The 24114-nt window shown below is 44.4% G+C and overlaps 1 protein-coding gene across 5 annotated transcripts in view; it reads left to right on the forward strand.

Moving 5' to 3' along the window:
* LOC115325441 (decapping and exoribonuclease protein-like) overlaps positions 1–24114 on the forward strand; it is a 64702-nt gene that overhangs the window by 39556 nt on the left and 1032 nt on the right. For 2 of the 5 annotated variants that reach the window (XR_005716355.2, XM_029986153.3), the window contains one exon: positions 13275–13360. The exons of the other annotated variants lie outside the window; for them this stretch is intronic. Coding sequence is in view for 1 of the 2 variants with exons in the window: in XM_029986153.3 (XP_029842013.1) it covers positions 13275–13360 (86 nt within the window). In the remaining variant the exon portion in view is untranslated. The remainder of the gene's footprint in view (positions 1–13274; positions 13361–24114) is intronic. 5 annotated transcript variants of the gene reach the window in all.

Here is a 24114-nt window from a genome sequence, read left to right on the forward strand (position 1 = left end):
GACGTACGAAGTTTGACGCGAGCCTGCATCCAACGGTCTTTAATGACCGACGAAGCAAACCTCACCAAAATGGTAGGATTTGCAACTTGTTTTCCAGGCAGCCTGTGGGTAGATATAACATGAGCTGGTTCATGTCCGTCAATGGCGAGCTTGTCAGCCAGCTGCATCAGGACAGACGCAAGAGTTTCATTTTGATCCATCTTCAGACCTTGGATCTCCATGTTATTTAGGCGAGAAGTCTGATCAGCCTCGTTTATCTCCGTTCTCAAGGTTTGTATTGTCCGTGCTTGTTCAGAAACAGTGGTCTTCAAGGTGCTCATTTCAGCCTGTAGATCCTTGACTGCAGTCTCATGAGCAGTTGCAACTGCTAGCATGTCGTCATACTTGGCGCTTAGAAAACTGATCGAGCTCTGAACCTCTTCAACAGCCGTCTTCATTAGTTGTATTGACGGTCTGAGCAGCAGAAGCTCGTTAACTTTTTGGGGAAGCTCAAGCAGCGTGTCGACACTGGTCTTGAGTGAAAGGAGAGAATCAAGTTTCCGGCTTATTTCAAGAATCTGCGCTGCGAGCGTGGAGGAATCACACTGGGAGCTCGTGTCAAAGCCCGTCACACCAACGTCAAGATCAGTACGAGTGGTTTTGGTGCGGCATACCTTGCACCTCCATTTTTCTTTTTTTTCGGTGGTCATAGCGGTAAAAGTGGCCTCGCTAATCCCAGAGCAAGTTTTCCCGAGGTGAGAGTCATGTCCGCAGGAAGTGCACGTCATATGACGACCGTCGGGAGGAATGGGTTTTGAGCAGGCATCACAAAGGAGAGACATGACCGCTATAAATCAATCAAAAAGTTAGCAGAACTAGCAAGTAAAACAATGTTCGTACGGTTAAGAAGACCAACGATCTTACATGGCAGTAATGGTGGTTGATGTTTCTCAGGGTTGCGTTAGGCCAGATCACGTTGGCGAGTTTGATGGTCAAACGGCGCTGTGGTGCGAAGGTGGGCGTGAGGACCGATGTTTTGCTGAAGCAAGGTTCCTTTGGAGCAGAGAGCGTCACTGGCACTGAACAAGTGGCAGGTGCAACTGTGGCAGCTCCAGATGATTAATCGAGCTGATATGAAGAAGTGATCCCACCTGCTGCCACCCAGAAAGTCCCAGAACTACACCAGTAGCAGCCGACCTGAAGGTCAAAATCTCGAAGCGTGCAGTTGAAGAACAAACTTTCCGGTGACGGTTAGAATGTCTACCGGCGAAAGATTGAAGCGATGGTAAGCCTACTCGACGAGATCACGAACAGCACAGAACATCACCGGTAAAAATGTAGACGGCTGTTGATCCCGATGCGTGTACTCCAGAAACCTTCGGGCCTGGTGAGCATCCAGCGCGGGCCGATGGTGCAGCAGATATTAAAAATACCAGTAGGAATTCGGAGAGCAATCGGAGACAACCACTACTCTCGACGTCGTCGTCGTCGTCCTCTATAATAATAATAATAATAATAATAATAATAATAATAATTTTATTTGCACAAACTGGAAGGGGACCATGTGGTGGTGTGCGGCCCGGGCTAGGCAGATAGGTAAAAACCCTTACGCAGAGCGCCTGCCAGCCCGCCACCACATGTGAAAAAACAAAACCGATGTATAAATGTACAGAATATACACACTACCGAAAGTGCGTAAAAAGGAAAGAAAAGAAGGGGGAAAACATGTATCACACTATGACAAGGATGCCACCTGCATCCCATACATTCTGGCAAGCTCTCGTGACTCTGCCCCGTTTGACGGCAGTGGGCTGCGCACACTGATCGTAATTGTCAGTTGTCAGTCAGTGTTTCAACTACCTCGTTGCATCAATGGAGACGTCAAATGAAAATCACGTTATCCAGAATGCACCGCATCATTTGTCACTTGCGCAGTGGACTGCGTAAATTACTGGTCGATCTTCTGTTCTTGAGGCAGAAAATATTGAAGAGAACCAAACTCGCGAAAGCTCACAAACGCACAGTTACCGTGTCGCCTACACCACACTTCGCCGTAACCTCTGGTTGTACTAAACTGTACGATGGTAACCGCACGACTGCGCGGCGTCCATTTGCGATCAATGGCCCCGTCGCGTTCGTGCGCGCGTGTTAACATTTGCCGAATTTTTGGCGAAGTTTTGCCGAACTTTCCTTCTAAATTTCGGCATGTGCGGAACTTTGCCGAATCTGAAGTTAGGAAGATTCGGCCCATCACTAACATTTCTGGCACAGGCGATAGACCCCCTAGCAACGACGCTCACGCTGGCTGCTCGGCAACGCGCGTGAACTTAAATTTCGGATTCGGACAGCGCGTGTATATAACCCGCCCCCCCCCCCCCCTCTCCCCCCACCTTCATCCACGACGCTTCGCGGCGACAGTGTGCGGCTGATAATTACAACACTATTAACCCACTTAGCCCCCCCCCCCCCCCTTCTTCACCCGTACACGCCGCTTTGCAGCCGGCAACCCAAGCCCCGCTGTCCCCCCTGCACATCCATAAATAGAGTCCCATACGATTTAGTTCAGCGATGTTTCGTCAATAACATTTGCTGTTTTTTTTTTTTTTCAGTTTTGATCGTAAAAAAGAAATGTCGTAAATATCGCCAAATGCCTCGACAAAACAAAATGTTCGAGGAAAAAACAAAAAATAAGATGCCCACACCGTGGATAGAACCCGGGTCTGCTACGTATGAGGCAGACATCTTACAACTAAGTTGCGCTACCGCTTCGGAAACTCGCATTGTAACCACTGCCTAAGTTGACGGCGGCAGCGCCTATCTCCACGAACCAGCCAATCCGGCGTGAGCGCCGTTGCTAAGGTTTGTATCGCCTGCGCGTTAAAAATATGCCCCCGGGGGTGGGGGGGGAGGGGGGGGGGCAGTGCTCTTTTGTATTCCTTGGGCGCCGCCGGCCAGTGTTTGCCCAGCCCAGAGGCGGTTGTTTCAGGGGGGGGGAGGGGGGCAAAACACATGCCTTGCCCCCCCACTCTGAGAACTGGGGGGCAAACGCCCCCCTTGCCCCCCCGGTTGGTACACCCATGGACACTGGTACACAAACTAGCAAATTGAGCTGTCAAGCCAGAACGTGTTGAACCATGAGGCCCTAAACTCGTCAAATACAAAGTTGGGGCCGAAGTTCACGGAGCGCATCGATTGAACTAGCACGACGATGACTTGGCGCTTTTGTCGCTAGCGTCCAATGCGCGTGCTCCGCGAACTTTCGCCTCCAACTTTGTGTTTTACGAGTTTAGGGAGCATGATGAGTAGCTGGGTGTTTCACTGGCGTCAGCACTGACGCTACAGTGGCCTAAAATCGGGTAGTGGGCTCACTCCGCCCTTTTGCTGGGGCGGTTCATGTCTAAATTGACAGATGGCGCTCGGGTTGACTCCTCCTGAAGCTTTCCTGCGGACGTGTCCTCGCAGCGCTCTGCTCAACTTTGTTCGAAATGCTACATCCGAACAACATTTCGGTTTCCGTGCCCTCAACGGACGACATGAAGACCTCCCAGGCTGGAGACGCGAATAGGTTAATGGCGTTCGGAAACTTCCGGTTCCTTAGGAAATTTTGTTTTGCTGTTGACAAGCGACGACGATGATCTAGAAACATGTTTAAGCATGGTTCTGAAAACAAGAGTCTGGAGGTTCCATATTTCTGCTTGCGCAGGCTTGCAGCTCATGGTCGTCGTTTGTCAACAGTAAAATAAAATTTCCTAAGGAACCGGAAGTTTCCAAACGGGTGTGGTATTTGAGGCCTTTGTCAAATAAATCCTGTTCGAATAACGCGGCACCGTGGGGTACGTACTAGTGATGCAAAACTATCGATAAATTGACTATCGATACTATCGATAGTTTTTCTATGGTCGACTATCGATAGTACTATCGATAGTACCATCGATAGTGTTTCGATAGTCGACTATCGATAGTACCATCGATAGTTTTTCGATAGTCGACTATCGATAGTACCATCAATAGTTTTTTCGATAGTCGACTATCGATAGTACCATCGATAGTTTTTCGATAGTCGACTATCGATAGTACTATCAATAGTTTTTTCGATAGTCGACTATCGATAGTACTATCGATAGTTTTTCGATAGTCGACTATCGATAGTACCATCGATAGTGTTTCGATAGTCGACTATCGATAGTACCATCGATAGTTTTTCGATAGTCGACTATCGATAGTACTATCAATAGTTTTTTCGATAGTCGACTATCGATAGTACTATCGATAGTTTTTCGATAGTCGACTATCGATAGTACCATCGATAGTGTTTCGATAGTCGACTATCGATAGTACCATCGATAGTTTTTCGATAGTCGACTATCGATAGTACTATCAATAGTTTTTTCGATAGTCGACTATCGATAGTACCACCGATAGTTTTTCGATAGTCGACTATCGATAGTACTATCGATAGTTTTTCGATAGTCGACTATCGATAGTACCATCGATAGTGTTTCGATAGTCGACTATCGATAGTACCATCGATAGTTTTTCGATAGTCGACTATCGATAGTACTATCAATAGTTTTTTCGATAGTCGACTATCGATAGTACCATCGATAGTTTTTCGATAGTCGACTATCGATAGTACTATCGATAGTTTTTCGATAGTACCATCGATAGTGTTTCGATAGTCGACTATCGATAGTACCATCGATAGTTTTTCGATAGTCGACTATCGATAGTACTATCAATAGTTTTTTCGATAGTCGACTATCAATAGTACCATCGATAGTTTTTTCGATAGTCGACTATCGATAGTACCATCGATAGTTTTTCGATAGTCGACTACCGATAGTACTATCGATAGTTTTTCGATAGTCGACTATCGATAGTACCATCGATAGTGTTTCGATAGTCGACTATCGATAGTACCATCGATAGTTTTTCGATAGTCGACTATCAATAGTACTATCAATAGTTTTTTCGATAGTCGACTAACGATAGTTCTATCGATAGTTTTTTACTATTGATACTCAGATTTCTGGCGACTATCGATACTATCGATAGTACTATCGATAGTTTTTCGATAGTCGACTATCGATAGTACCATCAATAGTTTTTTCGATAGTCGACTATCGATAGTACCATCGATAGTTTTTCGATAGTCGACTATCGATAGTACTATCAATAGTTTTTTCGATAGTCGACTATCGATAGTACCATCGATAGTTTTTCGATAGTCGACTATCGATAGTACTATCAATAGTTTTTTCGATAGTCGACTATCGATAGTACTATCGATAGTTTTTCGATAGTCGACTATCGATAGTACCATCGATAGTGTTTCGATAGTCGACTATCGATAGTACCATCGATAGTTTTTCGATAGTCGACTATCGATAGTACCATCGATAGTTTTTCGATAGTCGACTACCGATAGTACTATCGATAGTTTTTCGATAGTCGACTATCGATAGTACCGTCGATAGTGTTTCGATAGTCGACTATCGATAGTACCATCGATAGTTTTTCGATAGTCGACTATCAATAGTACTATCAATAGTTTTTTCGATAGTCGACTAACGATAGTTCTATCGATAGTTTTTTACTATTGATACTCAGATTTCTGGCGACTATCGATACTATCGATAGTACTATCGATAGTTTTTCGATAGTCGACTATCGATAGTACCATCAATAGTTTTTTCGATAGTCGACTATCGATAGTACCATCGATAGTTTTTCGATAGTCGACTATCGATAGTACTATCAATAGTTTTTTCGATAGTCGACTATCGATAGTACCATCGATAGTTTTTCGATAGTCGACTATCGATAGTACTATCAATAGTTTTTTCGATAGTCGACTATCGATAGTACTATCGATAGTTTTTCGATAGTCGACTATCGATAGTACCATCGATAGTGTTTCGATAGTCGACTATCGATAGTACCATCGATAGTGTTTCGATAGTCGACTATCGATAGTACCATCGATAGTTTTTCGATAGTCGACTATCGATAGTACTATCAATAGTTTTTTCGATAGTCGACTATCGATAGTACCATCGATAGTTTTTCGATAGTCGACTATCGATAGTACTATCGATAGTTTTTCGATAGTACCATCGATAGTGTTTCGATAGTCGACTATCGATAGTACCATCGATAGTTTTTCGATAGTCGACTATCGATAGTACTATCAATAGTTTTTTCGATAGTCGACTATCAATAGTACCATCGATAGTTTTTTCGATAGTCGACTATCGATAGTACCATCGATAGTTTTTCGATAGTCGACTACCGATAGTACTATCGATAGTTTTTCGATAGTCGACTATCGATAGTACCATCGATAGTGTTTCGATAGTCGACTATCGATAGTACCATCGATAGTTTTTCGATAGTCGACTATCAATAGTACTATCAATAGTTTTTTCGATAGTCGACTAACGATAGTTCTATCGATAGTTTTTTACTATTGATACTCAGATTTCTGGCGACTATCGATACTATCGATAGTACTATCGATAGTTTTTCGATAGTCGACTATCGATAGTACCATCGATAGTGTTTCGATAGTCGACTATCGATAGTACCATCGATAGTTTTTCGATAGTCGACTATCGATAGTACCATCAATAGTTTTTTCGATAGTCGACTATCGATAGTACCATCGATAGTTTTTCGATAGTCGACTATCGATAGTACTATCAATAGTTTTTTCGATAGTCGACTATCGATAGTACTATCGATAGTTTTTCGATAGTCGACTATCGATAGTACCATCGATAGTGTTTCGATAGTCGACTATCGATAGTACCATCGATAGTTTTTCGATAGTCGACTATCGATAGTACTATCAATAGTTTTTTCGATAGTCGACTATCGATAGTACTATCGATAGTTTTTCGATAGTCGACTATCGATAGTACCATCGATAGTGTTTCGATAGTCGACTATCGATAGTACCATCGATAGTTTTTCGATAGTCGACTATCGATAGTACTATCAATAGTTTTTTCGATAGTCGACTATCGATAGTACCACCGATAGTTTTTCGATAGTCGACTATCGATAGTACTATCGATAGTTTTTCGATAGTCGACTATCGATAGTACCATCGATAGTGTTTCGATAGTCGACTATCGATAGTACCATCGATAGTTTTTCGATAGTCGACTATCGATAGTACTATCAATAGTTTTTTCGATAGTCGACTATCGATAGTACCATCGATAGTTTTTCGATAGTCGACTATCGATAGTACTATCGATAGTTTTTCGATAGTACCATCGATAGTGTTTCGATAGTCGACTATCGATAGTACCATCGATAGTTTTTCGATAGTCGACTATCGATAGTACTATCAATAGTTTTTTCGATAGTCGACTATCAATAGTACCATCGATAGTTTTTTCGATAGTCGACTATCGATAGTACCATCGATAGTTTTTCGATAGTCGACTACCGATAGTACTATCGATAGTTTTTCGATAGTCGACTATCGATAGTACCATCGATAGTGTTTCGATAGTCGACTATCGATAGTACCATCGATAGTTTTTCGATAGTCGACTATCAATAGTACTATCAATAGTTTTTTCGATAGTCGACTAACGATAGTTCTATCGATAGTTTTTTACTATTGATACTCAGATTTCTGGCGACTATCGATACTATCGATAGTACTATCGATAGTTTTTCGATAGTCGACTATCGATAGTACCATCGATAGTGTTTCGATAGTCGACTATCGATAGTACCATCGATAGTTTTTCGATAGTCGACTATCGATAGTACCATCGATAGTTTTTCGATAGTCGACTATCGATAGTACCATCAATAGTTTTTTCGATAGTCGACTATCGATAGTACCATCGATAGTTTTTCGATAGTCGACTATCGATAGTACTATCAATAGTTTTTTCGATAGTCGACTATCGATAGTACTATCGATAGTTTTTCGATAGTCGACTATCGATAGTACCATCGATAGTGTTTCGATAGTCGACTATCGATAGTACCATCGATAGTTTTTCGATAGTCGACTATCGATAGTACTATCAATAGTTTTTTCGATAGTCGACTATCGATAGTACTATCGATAGTTTTTCGATAGTCGACTATCGATAGTACCATCGATAGTGTTTCGATAGTCGACTATCGATAGTACCATCGATAGTTTTTCGATAGTCAACTATCGATAGTTTTTCGATAGTCGACTATCGATAGTACTATCAATAGTTTTTTCGATAGTCGACTATCGATAGTACCATCGATAGTTTTTCGATAGTCGACTATCGATAGTACTATCGATAGTTTTTCGATAGTCGACTATCGATAGTACCATCGATAGTGTTTCGATAGTCGACTATCGATAGTACCATCGATAGTTTTTCGATAGTCGACTATCGATAGTACTATCAATAGTTTTTTCGATAGTCGACTATCGATAGTACCATCGATAGTTTTTCGATAGTCGACTATCGATAGTTTTTCGATAGTACCATCGATAGTGTTTCGATAGTCGACTATCGATAGTACCATCGATAGTTTTTCGATAGTCGACTATCGATAGTACTATCAATAGTTTTTTCGATAGTCGACTATCGATAGTACCATCGATAGTTTTTTCGATAGTCGACTATCGATAGTACCATCGATAGTTTTTTGATAGTCGACTACCGATAGTACTATCGATAGTTTTTCGATAGTCGACTATCGATAGTACCATCGATAGTGTTTCGATAGTCGACTATCGATAGTACCATCGATAGTTTTTCGATAGTCGACTATCGATAGTATATCAATTGTTTTTTCGATAGTCGACTAACGATAGTTCTATCGATAGTTTTTTACTATTGATACTCAGATTTCTGGCGACTATCGATACTATCGATAGTACTATCGATAGTTTTTCGATAGTCGACTATCGATAGTACCATCGATAGTGTTTCGATAGTCGACTATCGATAGTACCATCGATAGTTTTTCGATAGTCGACTATTGATAGTACTATCAATAGTTTTTTCGATAGTCGACTATCGATAGTACCATCGATAGTTTTTCGATAGTCGACTATCGATAGTACTATCGATAGTTTTTCGATAGTCGACTATCGATAGTACCATCGATAGTGTTTCGATAGTCGACTATCGATAGTACCATCGATAGTTTTTCGATAGTCGACTATCGATAGTACTATCAATAGTTTTTTCGATAGTCGACTATCGATAGTACCATCGATAGTTTTTCGATAGTCGACTATCGATAGTACTAGCGATAGTTTTTGGATAGTCGACTATCGATAGTACCATCGATAGTGTTTCGATAGTCGACTATCGATAGTACCATCGATAGTTTTTCGATAGTCGACTATCGATAGTACTATCAATAGTTTTTTCGATACTCGACTATCGATAGTACCATAGATAGTTTTTCGATAGTCGACTATCGATAGTACTATCGATAGTTTTTCGATAGTCGACTATCGATAGTACCATCGATAGTGTTTCGATAGTCGACTATCGATAGTACCATCGATAGTTTTTCGATAGTCGACTATCGATAGTACTATCAATAGTTTTTTCGATAGTCGACTATCGATAGTACCATCGATAGTTTTTCGATAGTCGACTACCGATAGTACTATCGATAGTTTTTCGATAGTCGACTATCGATAGTACCATCGATAGTGTTTCGATAGTCGACTATCGATAGTACCATCTATAGTTTTTCGATAGTCGACTATCGATAGTACTATCAATAGTTTTTTCGATAGTCGACTAACGATAGTTATATCGATAGTTTTTTACTATTGATACTCAGATTTCTGGCGACTATCGATACTACTATCGATAGTTTTGCACAACTAGAGCGAACACAGTTGCCGCACCGCTGCCCTCGCCTCTCCTCCTCCTCTCTTCACCCAAACTCCCATCTTTGTCATCATTGAAAGCTGAACCAAAGTTTGCATGGTAAGTGCTTGGGCTAGTTGGTGTCCCATTTGAAAAAAATTAAGCGAGAAAAAGAAAAGAGCGAGCGACGCAAACTACTACTGTCGCAAAACTATCGATAGTAATCGGTCGACAGCACTATCGATAGGTTTCCGATAGTCGACTCTTGATAGTTCCCTGATAGACAATTAACGATAATTTTCCGATAGTTGACTATCGATAGTACTATCTATAGCGTTTCGATACACGACTATCGATAGTACTATCGATAGTCGACTATCGAAGTTTTTCGATGGTCAACTTTCGATAGTTTTTCGATAGTCGACTATCGATAGTTTTTCGATAGTCGACTATCGATAGTACTATCGATAGTTTTTCGATAGTCGACTATCGATAGTACTATCGATAGTTTTTCGATAGTCGACTATCGATAGTACTATCGATAGTTTTTCGATAGTCGACTATCGATAGTACTATCCATAGTTTTTCGACAGTCGACTATTGATAGTTGACTATCGATAGTTTCTCGATTGTCGACTATTGATAGTTGACTATCGATAGTAGACTATTGGTAGTACTATCGATAGTTTTTCGATAGTAGACTATCGATAGTACTATCGGTAGTTTTTCGATAGTCGACTATCGATAGTTTTTTGATAGTCGACTATTGATAGTTGACTCTCGATAGTAGACTATTGGTAGTACTATCGATAGTTTTTCGATAGTAGACTATCGATGGTACTATCGATAGTTTTTCGATAGTAGACTATCGATAGTACTATCGATAGTTTTTCGATAGTCGACTATCGATAGTACTATCGATAGTTTTTCGATAGTCGACTATCGATAGTACTATTGATAGTTTTTCGACAGTCGACTATTGATAGTTGACTATCGATAGTTTCTCGATAGTCGACTATTGATAGTTTACTATCGATAGTAGACTATTGGTAGTACTATCGATAGTTTTTCGATAGTAGACTATCGATAGTACTATCGGTAGTTTTTCGATAGTCGACTATCGATAATACTATCGATAGTTTTTTGATAGTCGACTATTGATAGTTGACTCTCGATAGTAGACTATTGGTAGTACTATCGATAGTTTTTCGATAGTAGACTATCGATAGTACTATCGATAGTTTTTCGATAGTAGACTATCGATAGTTTTTCGATAGTCGACTATCGATAGTACTATCGATAGTTTTTCGATAGTCGACTTTTGATAGTTGACTATCGATAGTTTCTCGATAGTCGACTATTGATAGTTGACTATCGATAGTAGACTATCGGTAGTACTATCGATAGTTTTTCGATAGTCGACTATCGATAGTACTATCGATAGTTTTTTGATAGTCGACTATTGATAGTTGACTATCGATAGTAGACTATTGGTAGTACTATCGATAGTTTTTCGATAGTAGACTATCGATAGTACTATCGATAGTTTTTCGATAGTAGACTATACTTTTTCGATAGTAGACTATCGATAGTACTATCGATGGTTTTTCGATAGTAGACTATCGATAGTACTATCGATAGTTTTTCGATAGTTGACTATCGATAGTACCATCGATAGTTTTTCGATAGTCGACTATTGACAGTTGACTATCGATAGTTTCTCGATAGTCGACTATTGATAGTTGACTATCGATAGTAGACTATTGGTAGTACTATCGATAGTTTTTCGATAGTCGACTATCGATAGTACTATCGATAGTACTAAAAAGACTATCGATAGTACTATCGATAGTCTTTTTACTATCGATAGTAAGATTTCTGGCAATTATCGATACTATCGATAGTACTATCGATAGTTTTGCATCACTAGTACGTACACTACATGTTGTTCGATTAATGAGAAGCGTTGAATTTCTTGTGAGCGGGGGATACCTATGCCTCTCGGCCATCTTGAGTGGTCAAAGATTTTCTACAGCTTAGACCTTTGCAGATTAAGACGAATCAGTGTACGGCGTCTTAAAAAATAAGCATAAAATGAAACAAACATCCATGTTGCATTTGTACTCTCGAGCACGGACTCACCAAAAATAGCTTTCATTTGTTTGTTTTTGTGTCCAAAAAGGTTACAATGCTCTTTTAAAAGACTCGATAAATTATATTTGTCATAAAACACAAAAGAAATAACAAAACGCATTAATATAGCCGCCACCAGCGTCCGGAAGTGCGCCTGCGCAGACTGCCACTGACGAGAAAACCCACAGTCTAGCGCAGTCAGGCAACACTGACGTACACTCTGAAAAAAAAAAAAAAACAGAAACTCGCGCTGTAAATCGGCTCGTTTGAGACTGCCGCTGGAAAGGTCTATGCCAAGATTGCCCCGATATTTAGAAATATTCGTCACATACCGGATAATGTTGGACAGCTGTACCAAGATCATACCAATATTTACCAAATGTGGGCAAATACTGGGTAATATTGGTAATATTGTCCAGCTATACCAAGATTGTTCCAAAATTTACGAATATTGGGCACGCACTGGGTAACATTGGCGGATTATAGCAAGGATCCCCAACATTCACCAATATTGGTTACAGATTGGGGAAGCCGGGCCCAACTTCGACCAAGTTACCCAATTTTACTTCACTATTGGCCCAATATTTTATGCTGCCGGGGGATCGCGTGGTCGCGTGCCGTCAAATCACGTGACCACGCCAAGTGACGTCAGCATGTCATGTATGCCTTGACGCAAGCACGTGCCCGGGATTTTTGTTCGCGGGGGGGGGGGGGGGGGGGGGGGGGGGGGGGGCCCGCTCATGACAAAATGCTGTATGAGGGGGAGGGGGAGAGAAGGTCCCAGCAAAATGGAAGATTTGGGGGGGGGGGTGCCCGGGCCCCATGCCCCCCCCCCCCATGGCTAGGTGCCTGCCTTGACGCTACATAGTTAAAAGACAAAGGTCAAACGAGACCACATGGGCTAGTTTGATCTGACGCGTTACATATTCCCCCCTACCCTTAAAAATAAATAAAAATTGAATCTAGCAAAGAGACAGTCGGTTTCTTTTTTTTTTTATTCGAAAAATTAGACTGAACGGATCACCGAATGATTTCGGCTATCGACAGCAATTGTTGTGTTAATATCCAAGATGATATTTTGCATTAAATATACCTATAACGTAGTTCGAACCTGAAAGTAAATAGTACATGGCACACTAAGTGAGGCATTGACGCAGAAGTAAAAAAAACACTTAAAAAAACTACATTTTTTAGCTGTTCAAGAGTTCTATCGCACGGGCAGTCGGGCGATATTTTATCTGTAGCACGGTCAAAAAACGCCAAGGACTGGTGACGGGCCCATCACTGAACGGCTGCTGCTCGTGCCTCTTGCAGTATCAATGGTCAGGGAGAGCCTGCCTGAGCTTCCTCGACAAACTCCTGTCTTTCATTAAGGACTGCGTGACCGAAGACGATCCAGAGTAAGTCATTACGAGATAATATTTCACGAAAAAAAAAACACAAGCATTTTGTCTAATTACCCAGACACCAAGGGGAATGCTGGGAAAGTAGGTATACGAGGTGTGATCAAAAAGTTCCGGGACCGATTTTGTAGTGTAAAAATAAAAGGCAGCACAGTGATGTACGCGCAGCAGTCGTAATAATGACGCAGGGACCTTCCTGTGTTATTATGCCAAAGGGCGTCGCTCTGTGAGCATTTGGAACTGCGCTACACGAGTTTGCTTGACCCAGTGGCGTAGGCAGGGGGATGGTTTGGGGGGTCAATCCCCTACCCTCCCCTCCTCCAAAACACCAAAGCTACCCCCCCCCCCCCTTCTTTCGCCGCCCGCTCGCTCCCCTGCTCACGGAGTCGGTTTTGCACGGGGCACGGAGCAAAAGGGTGAGCGCGGACTATATCTCCAACTCGTGGCTCCGCCGATTTGTTCTGTTGGGCTTTTTGGAAGAATCCCGCTCAGGGTAGACGTCGCTCTGTGCTGTCCCTCTCATTGCTAGTGTAGTTTAGAGCACTGCACGGGCCGGAATTTCTAGGCCCGGCCCGACCCGGCCCGGTAGAGACACGGCCCGGGTCCGGCCCGAGCCCGACAAAAGTTTTAATTTCTAGGCCTGACCCGACCCGGCCCGGAAGAGACAGGGCCGGGCCCGGCCCGAGCTCGACAGAATTTTTAATTTCTAGGCCCCGTCCTACCCGGCCCGATGGCTGTAGCCCGAAACAATCCATTCCCGTTTGAACCGGTCCCGTTTGACTCGTTCCCGAAACGAGCTCCCCATTTGAACCCGTCCTGTTTCGACCCATTTTTTAAACGCCCTTCCCATATGAACCCGTCCCGTTTCGACCAGTTCCCTAAACGCCCTTCTCGTTTGAGTTTGTCCTCTTTCGACCCATATCCCAAACGCCCTTCAATTTGAACCAGTTTCCGAAAGACCCTTTGCGTTTGAACGCGTCCCGTTTCAACCTACTTTTTTAAGGCCCTGCACATCGCAACCTCTTCGCAAAAAGTCTCCATCGTTCTAAGCCTGGTCAGCGCACCTTTTCTGTTTAAGAATATGTTCTGAAGTAGCTTTACATGTCAACGCGTTCTTAAAATATACAACCTTTTCAGGCAAGCCTAAGTTTAATATATTCCTACTTAGCCCCTTAAAACGTTTTTTTCAAGATGGTTCCCAAAACGTGCAAGCGCGAAACGGACTATGTACACTGCGCGACACTGATACCGCGAACACGACGTTGGCTCTTTTTTCGAATTTTACTTCGAAATAGTGTTAGTAGGCACCAAAGTATACCGCTTAGGTCTGTAGCCCAGATAAGCACTTCTAAATACACTAATTGTTTTGAAAACAGCCTTTTGATTATATGAGATAAACATAAAAACACGACTATCGCTTGTTCGCGCTATTATAGTGTCGCGCTCTTTGCAATAAGGGAGTCTTTGAATAACGTACTCAAGCACTTTGGGCAATCTAAAATTAGCATCGCCATAGGTTTTACATCGCAACGCTATTTTTACGGTACCCAAAGCGCTTGCGTACGTTTTTCTAAATCTTCCTAATAGTGGGAAGAGGAAGAAGAAGTCGGATTTACCTTGGCTGCTATCGAGGTTGTCCTGCTATATTGTGTCTTTATTCAAGATTTTCGCTGCTAATTCGAGGTAAAAACGATACGACCCGATCGCTATTGACGCACCGGTCACCGACCATGGCTGAGGCGGGTCATCCCGCCGGCCAAGGCTCACCGTCGATCGAAATGGAACTGGATGGACAGGCTGAGCGGCCATCATTGGGTATGTCAAGCGCTTCAAGCACAGTCTCTTACTATGAGAGCACCTCTGACGAGCTGGACGCCAACTCGGCACCTTTTCAGCTCGTTCAGAACCGAAAGAGACGCAAAGCCTCAACTAGTTCGGAGTCAAGCGACAAGACCGTCAAGACTATGAATCATACTGATCCCCACCTCACGGTGATAGTCAGACCCAAGGATCCAGACAAAGTGATCGCAACCATTAACCCGAAAAAAATTCAAGAAAAACTGGACATGACTGCTCCAGACGGGGTGATCCTGGTAAGGCCAAACCGACGACTCAACGTACTGGCAATCGACACCAGAAATAGAGACGCTACGAAAGCCCTCCTTGCACTCACCTCACTAGACGGGATCGCTGTCCTGGCCTACGAACCGCTCCCACGACAATCGCTGGCCGGGGTGATCTACGAAGTACCAGCAGACCTTACCGAGGTCGAACTTCAACTGGCAGTTCGCACTACTGCACCTGTTATCTCCATCCGACGACTGGGTAAATCCGAGACCGTCTAGCTCGTCTTTAGCACGGACACTCTACCAGAGTACGTTACAATCGGATACACAAGATACAAGACACAACCGTACATCGAGAAACCACGTCAATGCTCCAAATGTAACCGTTTTGGGCACGTTCGAACCGCCTGTACAAGGGAATCGCGATGCGCTCGCTGTGGGGGACCCCATGATCGCACCAAGTGCGAAGCGGAAGACACACTCTGCATAAACTGCCACAAAGCACACGACTCTACATCTCGTCTGTGCCCGGCATACAAAAGAGAGCAGAAAATATACAGGTACAAGAGCGAAGCTAAGGTTGGTTACACCTCACCAAAAGAGGCTCTACGGTCTACACAAGATCAGATGTCCACTGGCCATGCCAGGACTGCAGGCAACCAAGCAAGAAAGGACGTCGCAGCTCACGATTTTCGTGCTTAACGAGATTCCCCGTCAACGCAGCAATCCAGCGTGAAAAAAGCCAAGACCTATTCAAAGTCCACAGACGCTACAGCTCCTACTTTGCAGCTAAATGATGACATAGAATTTCCAGCACTTCCTGGATCTGCACCAACTTCGCGTGTCGAAGATAAAGAAAATAGGCAGCCCAAGAGAAACCAGTCAAGGGCATCAACCAGGAAGCAACCACCTATGTCCGGGGTCAATCTCCAAACCATCACCAACGTTGTCCGTAATATTCTTCGTTCATGGAATTCTCCTATAGCCCAAGCACTATTAACCATACTAGATGCCATACTTCCGCTTGTTATGATCTGGTGTCATTAGACAAGCTTCGTAGAGATGCCACCGTCCTTCAGTGGAATGCGAGAGGCCTTCGAAATCGGCTCTCGGACTTTAGACAATTCATATTCAAATATCCTGTTCCTATTATCGCAATATCAGAGTCGCGAGTGACGCACAGCATCAGACTATCAGGGTACGAGCTTTTTCATTCCCACAGAACCACTGGTCTTAGCCGAGTTTTGGTCGGCATTCGAAAGAACCTGACCTATATTCAACACGATATTCCATCGCACCCTACAAATGAGTATATTGCTGCGACTGTTAAGATAGAAGACATTTCGTTCACACTTATTGCTAGCTATATACCTCCTCGAGCAGCCTTCGACATTCAGAGTCTGGATACAATTTTACAGCAAACCCCATCACCCCATTTTCTGACAGGAGATCTCAATAGCCACCACTCATTATGGGGAAGCAGAAAAATTAATGCTCGAGGGCAAGCCTTATTGGACGTTACACTAAAATATGACCTTGCAATTCTTAACGACGGTAGTCCGACGTATTTCAGAGGTGCATCTACGAGTAGCTCTCTAGATTTATCGTTCGTATCTTCATGTCTCGCTGAAAGAGCCAGGTGGTTCGCTGATATTGAAACCCATGGGAGCGATCACGTGCCCACTTACACTACGTTTCAAGGATTGCATTGCTTGAAGAGGCGTACCACAATGCATTATACTGACTGGGATATCTTCAAAACAAAACTGGAGTCCGCCTGCACTACACTAACGGAGACAGAAGGATTTGTTGCGGCCATCAACTCTTCAACCTCCGAAGCGACCAAAACCGTCAATATGACAAACCCCCCGACAGCTATTGATGGAGAATACGAACGACTGCGAGCCATCCGCCGGCGGGCTGAACGCAGGGCAAGAAAACTAAGAGTGCTGAGGATGTCAGGGCTTCTAGGAGAGCCCAAAAGCGCGTTATACGACACTTGGACAAGCTTTCCAAAAAACGTTGGCGGTCTCTTAGTGCCGTCCTTGATCCCAGAAAGCCAGTTACTCGCATATAGCCCATGATGCGAAGCTTGCGTGTTAGGCCGCAGCAAGTTCATCCCTTCCGGGCCATCGCTTTGAGCCGCCAAGTCTCAGCAGTAACCATAGCCGAGGAATTCTGTGTCAAGATCACCTCCTGCTCTGCTCTTATCGACTGCAGAGTGAATACGACAAATGACCATCCATCCGTAAGTGTATGCAATGCTGTTGAAGCATATTTTACTTTAAAAGAACTTGATATGGCACTCTTTGCATCTAACTTCAAGTCATCCCCGGGCACGGATGGAATCCGATACTCAGCCTTACGTCACCTGGGGGAAGCGGCTAGAACCTTCTTGTTAAAGGCCTTTAACTCCTCATGGGAAACAGGAATTATACCGAGGCAATGGAAAATTGCTCGTGTGTTGCCAATCCTCAAGCCTGGAAAGTTTTCCCTAGATATTAATTCGTATCGTCCAATTGCATTAACAAGTTGCATGAGCAAAGTAATGGAACGAATGTTGCTAGCCCGTATGGAATGGGATCTAGAAAATAGAGGATTATATCCCTCGTCCATGAATGGATTTCGACGCGGAAGAAGCAGCATCGACAATGTTATTGATTTAGTGACAAGCATTGAACAAACGAAGACTGTCAGCAAGATAACAACAGCTGTATTTGGGGACATAAAATCGGCATTCGATACTGTAGAACGCGGGGCCATTCTTCACAATCTGGGGGCCATTGGCTATGGAGAACGCATATATACGTGGATTGCAAGTTACCTTAGGGAACGACAAGTGTACATATCGACACCGGAGGGCAACACTGGTTTTCATGAAATCAAGAGGGGAGTACCGCAAGGGGGGGTCCTTAGCCCCATGCTTTTTAGCATTTCTCTAATAGGCCTTCTTAAAATACTTCCTAAAACCGTTCACTTATCTATATACGCTGATGATATCTGTTTCTGGGCGTGCAGTAGGTCTCTCTACATAAACAAAGCAAGACTACAAAAAGGAATAAACATCACAGCACGCTACCTCCACGAGCGGGGTCTGCATATATCACCGGACAAATCAGCGGTGATGGCATTCAGCAGAAAACACACGGACAAATACCCAATCGTGATCGATGGAAAACCAATTCCTTACGTCACTGAACACACGTTTCTGGGTGTCACTCTCGACAGGCAGCTGACATGGAGCCCCCACATAAAGCGCCTAAAGAAAAAGCTGACCTCGTTTATCGATATAATCAGAATGATTAGTGAGACTAAATTGGGATGTTCTGTCTCTGCGCTAATGGCCCTATACAATGCTCTGTTTCTCGGCATTATGCGCTACAGTCTTCCTGTTATGCATAACGCATCACGGACTCTTCTTAAAGAATTAGAAAGTGCCCAAGCACAGGCTCTTCGAGCTTGCTTAGGGCTGCCGAAATGCACATCGAATGTGGGAACTCTGGCTGAAGCACGAGCAGTTTCACCCGCCATTTTAAGGACACAAGAAACGTTGCGAGCTCATCTTCGTCACAAAACTCGAATACATAAACATCATCTAGCAAATATCTCAACAGAGAGACCATCCTCAGGATTTGCCCAAGTAGTCACGCTTTTGGAGGATTATATTCCCAGATCATTTGAAGCGGCTACAATTCCAAGATATCCACCGTGGAAGTACCCCCACTTAGAAATCAGAACAAGTATCCCAGGGATCACTTCGAAAACAAAGATGCCTGCGCCGGTGATCACCCAGATTGCTCTTGAATACATCAATAAATCATACAACTCATTCCGCCACATCTTCACTGATGGCTCTACAATGACGTTATCATCGGCTCTGGGAGTCTACATTCCTTCTATGAGAACATCCATAAAAGCAAAGCTGAGCCACGTCACCTCATTAGCGGCGACAGAGTTCGCGGCAATTCGAGCAGCAGTGACACAATTTCGGGCAATATTTGTTGACTCGAAGCCCGCTCTCTACACCCTCTCCTCGATGAAAAAAAGTACCCCATATCTACAACTTGCACAAGATATTTTGGAAGCAGCTCGCCAATCTTCGTGCCAAGGGCACCATTTTATTCTGCAGTGGGTTCCTGCCCACTCCGGGATAACCGGAAATGTTCTTGCCGACAGAGCTGCTAGAGATGCCCACAAAAGCATTAATATTGTCTCTATACCATTCTCGAGACCAGATACAAATAGCATGATAAGAAACATTGGCCAAGAAATAACATCGTCTCTTTGGGAAGACCCTCAATACCACTACAGATATCTTTACAATATTGATCCTAAGCTACAGTTTCGGGCTCCACGAGGTTTGCCAAGGCAAACGGAGACCGTGCTACACCGCTTGCGGCTTAAAGTTGCGTATACCAACAGCTACCTTCACAAAATCGGAAAAGCTCAGTCTCCTGAATGTGCATCGTGCGGCGGCGTCCATAACATCCAACACGTAGTCTGCGAATGCGAGGAATACAGCCATGAAAGGCAGTTAATGAAGAAACACCTCAACATCAAAGAGGAAGAACAAATAATCATCGACATCGTGTTTGGACCCTGGATGACATCTTCTGACGGTTATAAGGCCACAGAAGCTCTCCTGAAGTTTTTGAAGAATACTCGTTTACAGCGCAGGCTGTAGTGTTCAAAAGTGAACTGAAGTGGTAAATAACGCTTGCCATTGAAACACTCACATCTCCATTTATTTTAAATTTTAGAGCGCAGCTCTTAGGGGCCCGTTTCCAGCCTGAGCGGCGTCGCCGTTGGCGTCGGCGTCGCCGTCGGCGTCGCCGTCGCCGTCGGCGTCGGCGTCGGCGTCGGCGTAACCGCGCCCCTCCCTCTCCTCCTCCTCCCTCTCCTTCTCCCCCTCCTCCTCCCCTCCTCCTCCTCCCCCTTCTCCTCCTCCCCTCCTCCCCCCCTCTTCCTCCTCCCCCTCCTCCTCCTCCCCCTCCTTCTCCTCCTCCTCCCCTCATTGTCCGGCTTGAGCGGCAAGGAGGAAAGCAGTACGAAGGTGGAGGAGGGGGGGAGGAGAGACGAGGAGGCGGAGGCGAGGGGAGGGGAGGAGCTTGAAGGACGAGGAGGTGGTAAAGGAGAGGGAGGGGGAGCAGGAGGGGAGGAGGACTAGCAGGCATGATCACGAGGGAGGAGGAGGAATATACCCTCCACTCCTCCTCCTCAAGAGCTGCGCTCCAATTCGGCGTTACAGGAAGTTGTAAACGGCTTTCACTTTTTTTTACCTTGTATCACTTTTTTATATTCTCTTATACTTTCTTTATATCAATTTTGTTTTCTTACCTTTCTCTACTCCTTTCTCTACTCCATTCTATTTTTTCTTTGTTTTTCCGTTCATTACACATTGTAGCAAACCAGCACAAGGCGCTGGATGACATCACTGTTTTAATAAACGCCTACTTCTCTCCTAATAGTGAGCATATGACTGCGACTTTATTTTGTTTACAATTTATAACACTGAACCCTCGCTCACACGGAAAAAACTTGAAGGCTTTCTAGCTTCAAGATGCCTTTTAGTTATTATTTTTAACAACGCTGTAGTGAATTTGCACTTCGCTTTTTTTGTATTCAATGAACCTAAAAGATCAATGAGCAAACTTCTTGCTATCAACAACAATTTATGATTTACGGCACAAGATTGCCCAGGCACGGCCCGAACCGGCCCGGGCCGGCGCGGCCCGAGAACTTTTTTGTTCAAGCCCGAGCCCGGCCCGGGCCCGAGAAAATACGTGCTACCCGGCCCGAGCCCGGCCCGCGGGCCGGGCCGGGCTCGGGCTTTCGGGCTGGCCCGAGCCCGTGTAGTGCTCTAGTGTAGTTTGCTTATTTCAGCGAAGTACCCTGTAGGCTTGTCGTTTTTTTCTTTAGTAAAATGTCTACTGCGACGCCACTTACATTGGTGAGACGGGTAGGCGAACAAGCACACTTCTTAAGGAACACAGAAGACATGTTGCCAATTCAACACACGCTACACGGGCGAAGTCCGAGCTGGTCGATCATTTCTTGACGAAAGGTCATGCTTTGGATTTCAACTATGCGTCGACTTTGTCACGAAAGCAGAGGTGGGTGCCGCGAAAGTTCGTAGAATCGTGGTTTATCCGCCATGAGTCAACGACGTGCAATGTCGACTTTGGCACCTTGCCGGACGTTTACGGGGTTTGATAGGGTTTGTAGACTAGTTGGCCCTAAGGAGCCTTCATGTGCGCTTTGCTAGGGTGATGCCACCCTTTGTAATACCACTCACCGACGGGATGAGGACGATTCGTCACATGCGCACTCGTCACAGGACGATTGGTCACAGGACGATTCGTCACATAGGAACATTCGTCACAGGATGACTCGTCATGCGGGCAACTGGTCACATCGATCGGGCAGGCGACGATAGTAAATCGCAAATTTCAACAACTGCCCACATTCCCTGATGAGGACTTTCACGACTTCCCACTGTTACATAAACCAATGGTTAGGAAAACTAATCTTACAATGCTCCTCTTCCGCTTTTACTTTCATTATATTACGAGTCTTTAGCAGGTTGATCTCAGTTGCTGGCTTGAAGGAGCACTAATCCGACTGGCAGCTAAATCAGTTTTTACTTTTGCCTTGCATACATCTATTCGACAAAATCAATAAGTATTGGAATTCTTTCTGCTGAATGTGTACGAGTGAATGTGTACAGCCTCTCTCTGTTGCGATCCCCTCCATTATTTTGAATGTAGTCCGAGTTCAAAAATAGTCACTCTTATATGGCCTCCGCATTCACCGTTCGGGACGGACCCAGAAACTAAAACGTCTGTTACAAATTCTTTGACCTTGAGAAGCGAAAGACATGCTAAGATGTGACCCACTTTGTAAGGCCGAACCAACATTCAATGTTCGGGACCGAAACAGAATCTAAAACTTTTTGTTACAAATTCTTCGCCTTTGAGAAGCCAAACACATAGTAAGATATGAGGTGAGCCACTTTTTCCGACCGAACCAAATTGAACAATACATTTTTGGGGGGACTAACTATTGCCATGTGACGAGTCGTCCTATGACGAATGTTCCTGTGTGACGAATCGTCCTGTGACCAATCGTCCTGTGACCAATCGTCCTGTGACGAGTGTGCATGTGACGAATGGACCGTATCCCCTCGCGGACAAACCAGCAGCCATTTTGTTCCTCGGCGATAATCCGTGGGGCTTATAACCTTCCCGGAAACAAGCACCTTACCTCAGAAGTTCGGAGCAGCGTTATGGAACCTCCGGAGGGAGGATTAGCATTTTCCCCCTCCTATGGGATTACCGATGGACACAAAGGCCACTTTCCGGCGAACGGGGAAACAATGAGAGAAACAAAATGGCGGTGGAAGAGGGTGTGGGAAAGGGAAACAGGCAGTTGGCATCACTCTATGCGAAGCGCACATGAAGGCACTCATAGTTGGCCCTCTCCATCATGGTCCTGTACATGTGTCCCTAGTGTTTGTGCCTGAACGGTTGCTCTAAATTTTCAGCGTCGAGAATTTTTTTTGTTGTTGTTGTTGATGCTTAATTTTTTGTGACAGTATAGCTATCCTTGTGTTTTGTCTGGCTGGCAAGCGTTGGTAATGCAGTGGCACCTCAAAAAGCGGAGGGAGTTGTGTGCGGTGAGGAAGCTTTTAAAGTTGGTCGGCCGCAACTACGACGACAGTAGCACAGTGAGCCACCACGCCCGTATTCCTATAAATGAAGCCTGCTCCGTTTTCCGTTTTGAAAAATGACAATGCAGCTTTACCCGCGTTATCGTAACAACAGCTCCCTAATTTTTGCATGAGCGTCCGTACCGACGAGCTCACCCTGCTTCGTCATAGGGGGGGAGGAGGAGGAGGAAGAGGAGGACGAGGAGGATGAGGAGGAGGAGGACGGATTAACGCAGTTAACCTCCCCCCGCCCAAAAAGAAAAGAAATCCTGGCTACGTTACTGGTTCAACCTCATGCACAAGCAAAATGGCGATCTCTCCATTAACTCCAAGCGCAAGCGAAAGCGAACATTCATTTTACGTCAAACTCGGCAAATCTGAAACAGACACCTCCGAAATTATTTAGAGGCCCTATGTCAAAAAGCAGTGAGGTATGCGAGGTGTTCTGAGTGACACTCGCGCCTGGCAGAACGTCACTGAAGTCAAGGAGAAGTCGGATAAGGTCGCACTACCGCTCTTCGTCGTCCAGCGATGTTCTGCCACTCCTGAAGCGCGAGTGCCAATTAAAACACTTCGCAACGATCCCTGCCTTTTGACACTGCTTTTTAAATCATGTTAAAGGTCTCTGTTTTTTATTTGCTGATTTTGACGCCAAATTTATGTTCGCTCTGGAATCCAGTTTATGTTGACATTGCCAATGTGCCCGTGCAGGTGGTCACAAAAACTCGTGTAGCGCAGCTCCGAATTTCCACAGAGCAACGCCTGTTGGTGTAACAAGACACGAAGGTCCTTTTTTTCGACTGCTGGGCACGCATCACCGTGCTGCCCTCGTTTTTTACGCTCCAAAGTCAGTCTCAGAACTTTTTGGTCACACCTCGTACACGCGCTGCACAAGCTCACTCAGCCTGCCTGGTTATAGTATTTGGAGTGCAACAACAGGAATAAGGCGTGGATGAACGCTGTGCAAAGTACCCCTT

Source organism: Ixodes scapularis, unplaced genomic scaffold, assembly GCF_016920785.2.
Source record: "Ixodes scapularis isolate PalLabHiFi unplaced genomic scaffold, ASM1692078v2 PGA_scaffold2__306_contigs__length_199485367, whole genome shotgun sequence".
NCBI classification, from domain to species: Eukaryota; Metazoa; Arthropoda; class Arachnida; order Ixodida; family Ixodidae; genus Ixodes; species Ixodes scapularis.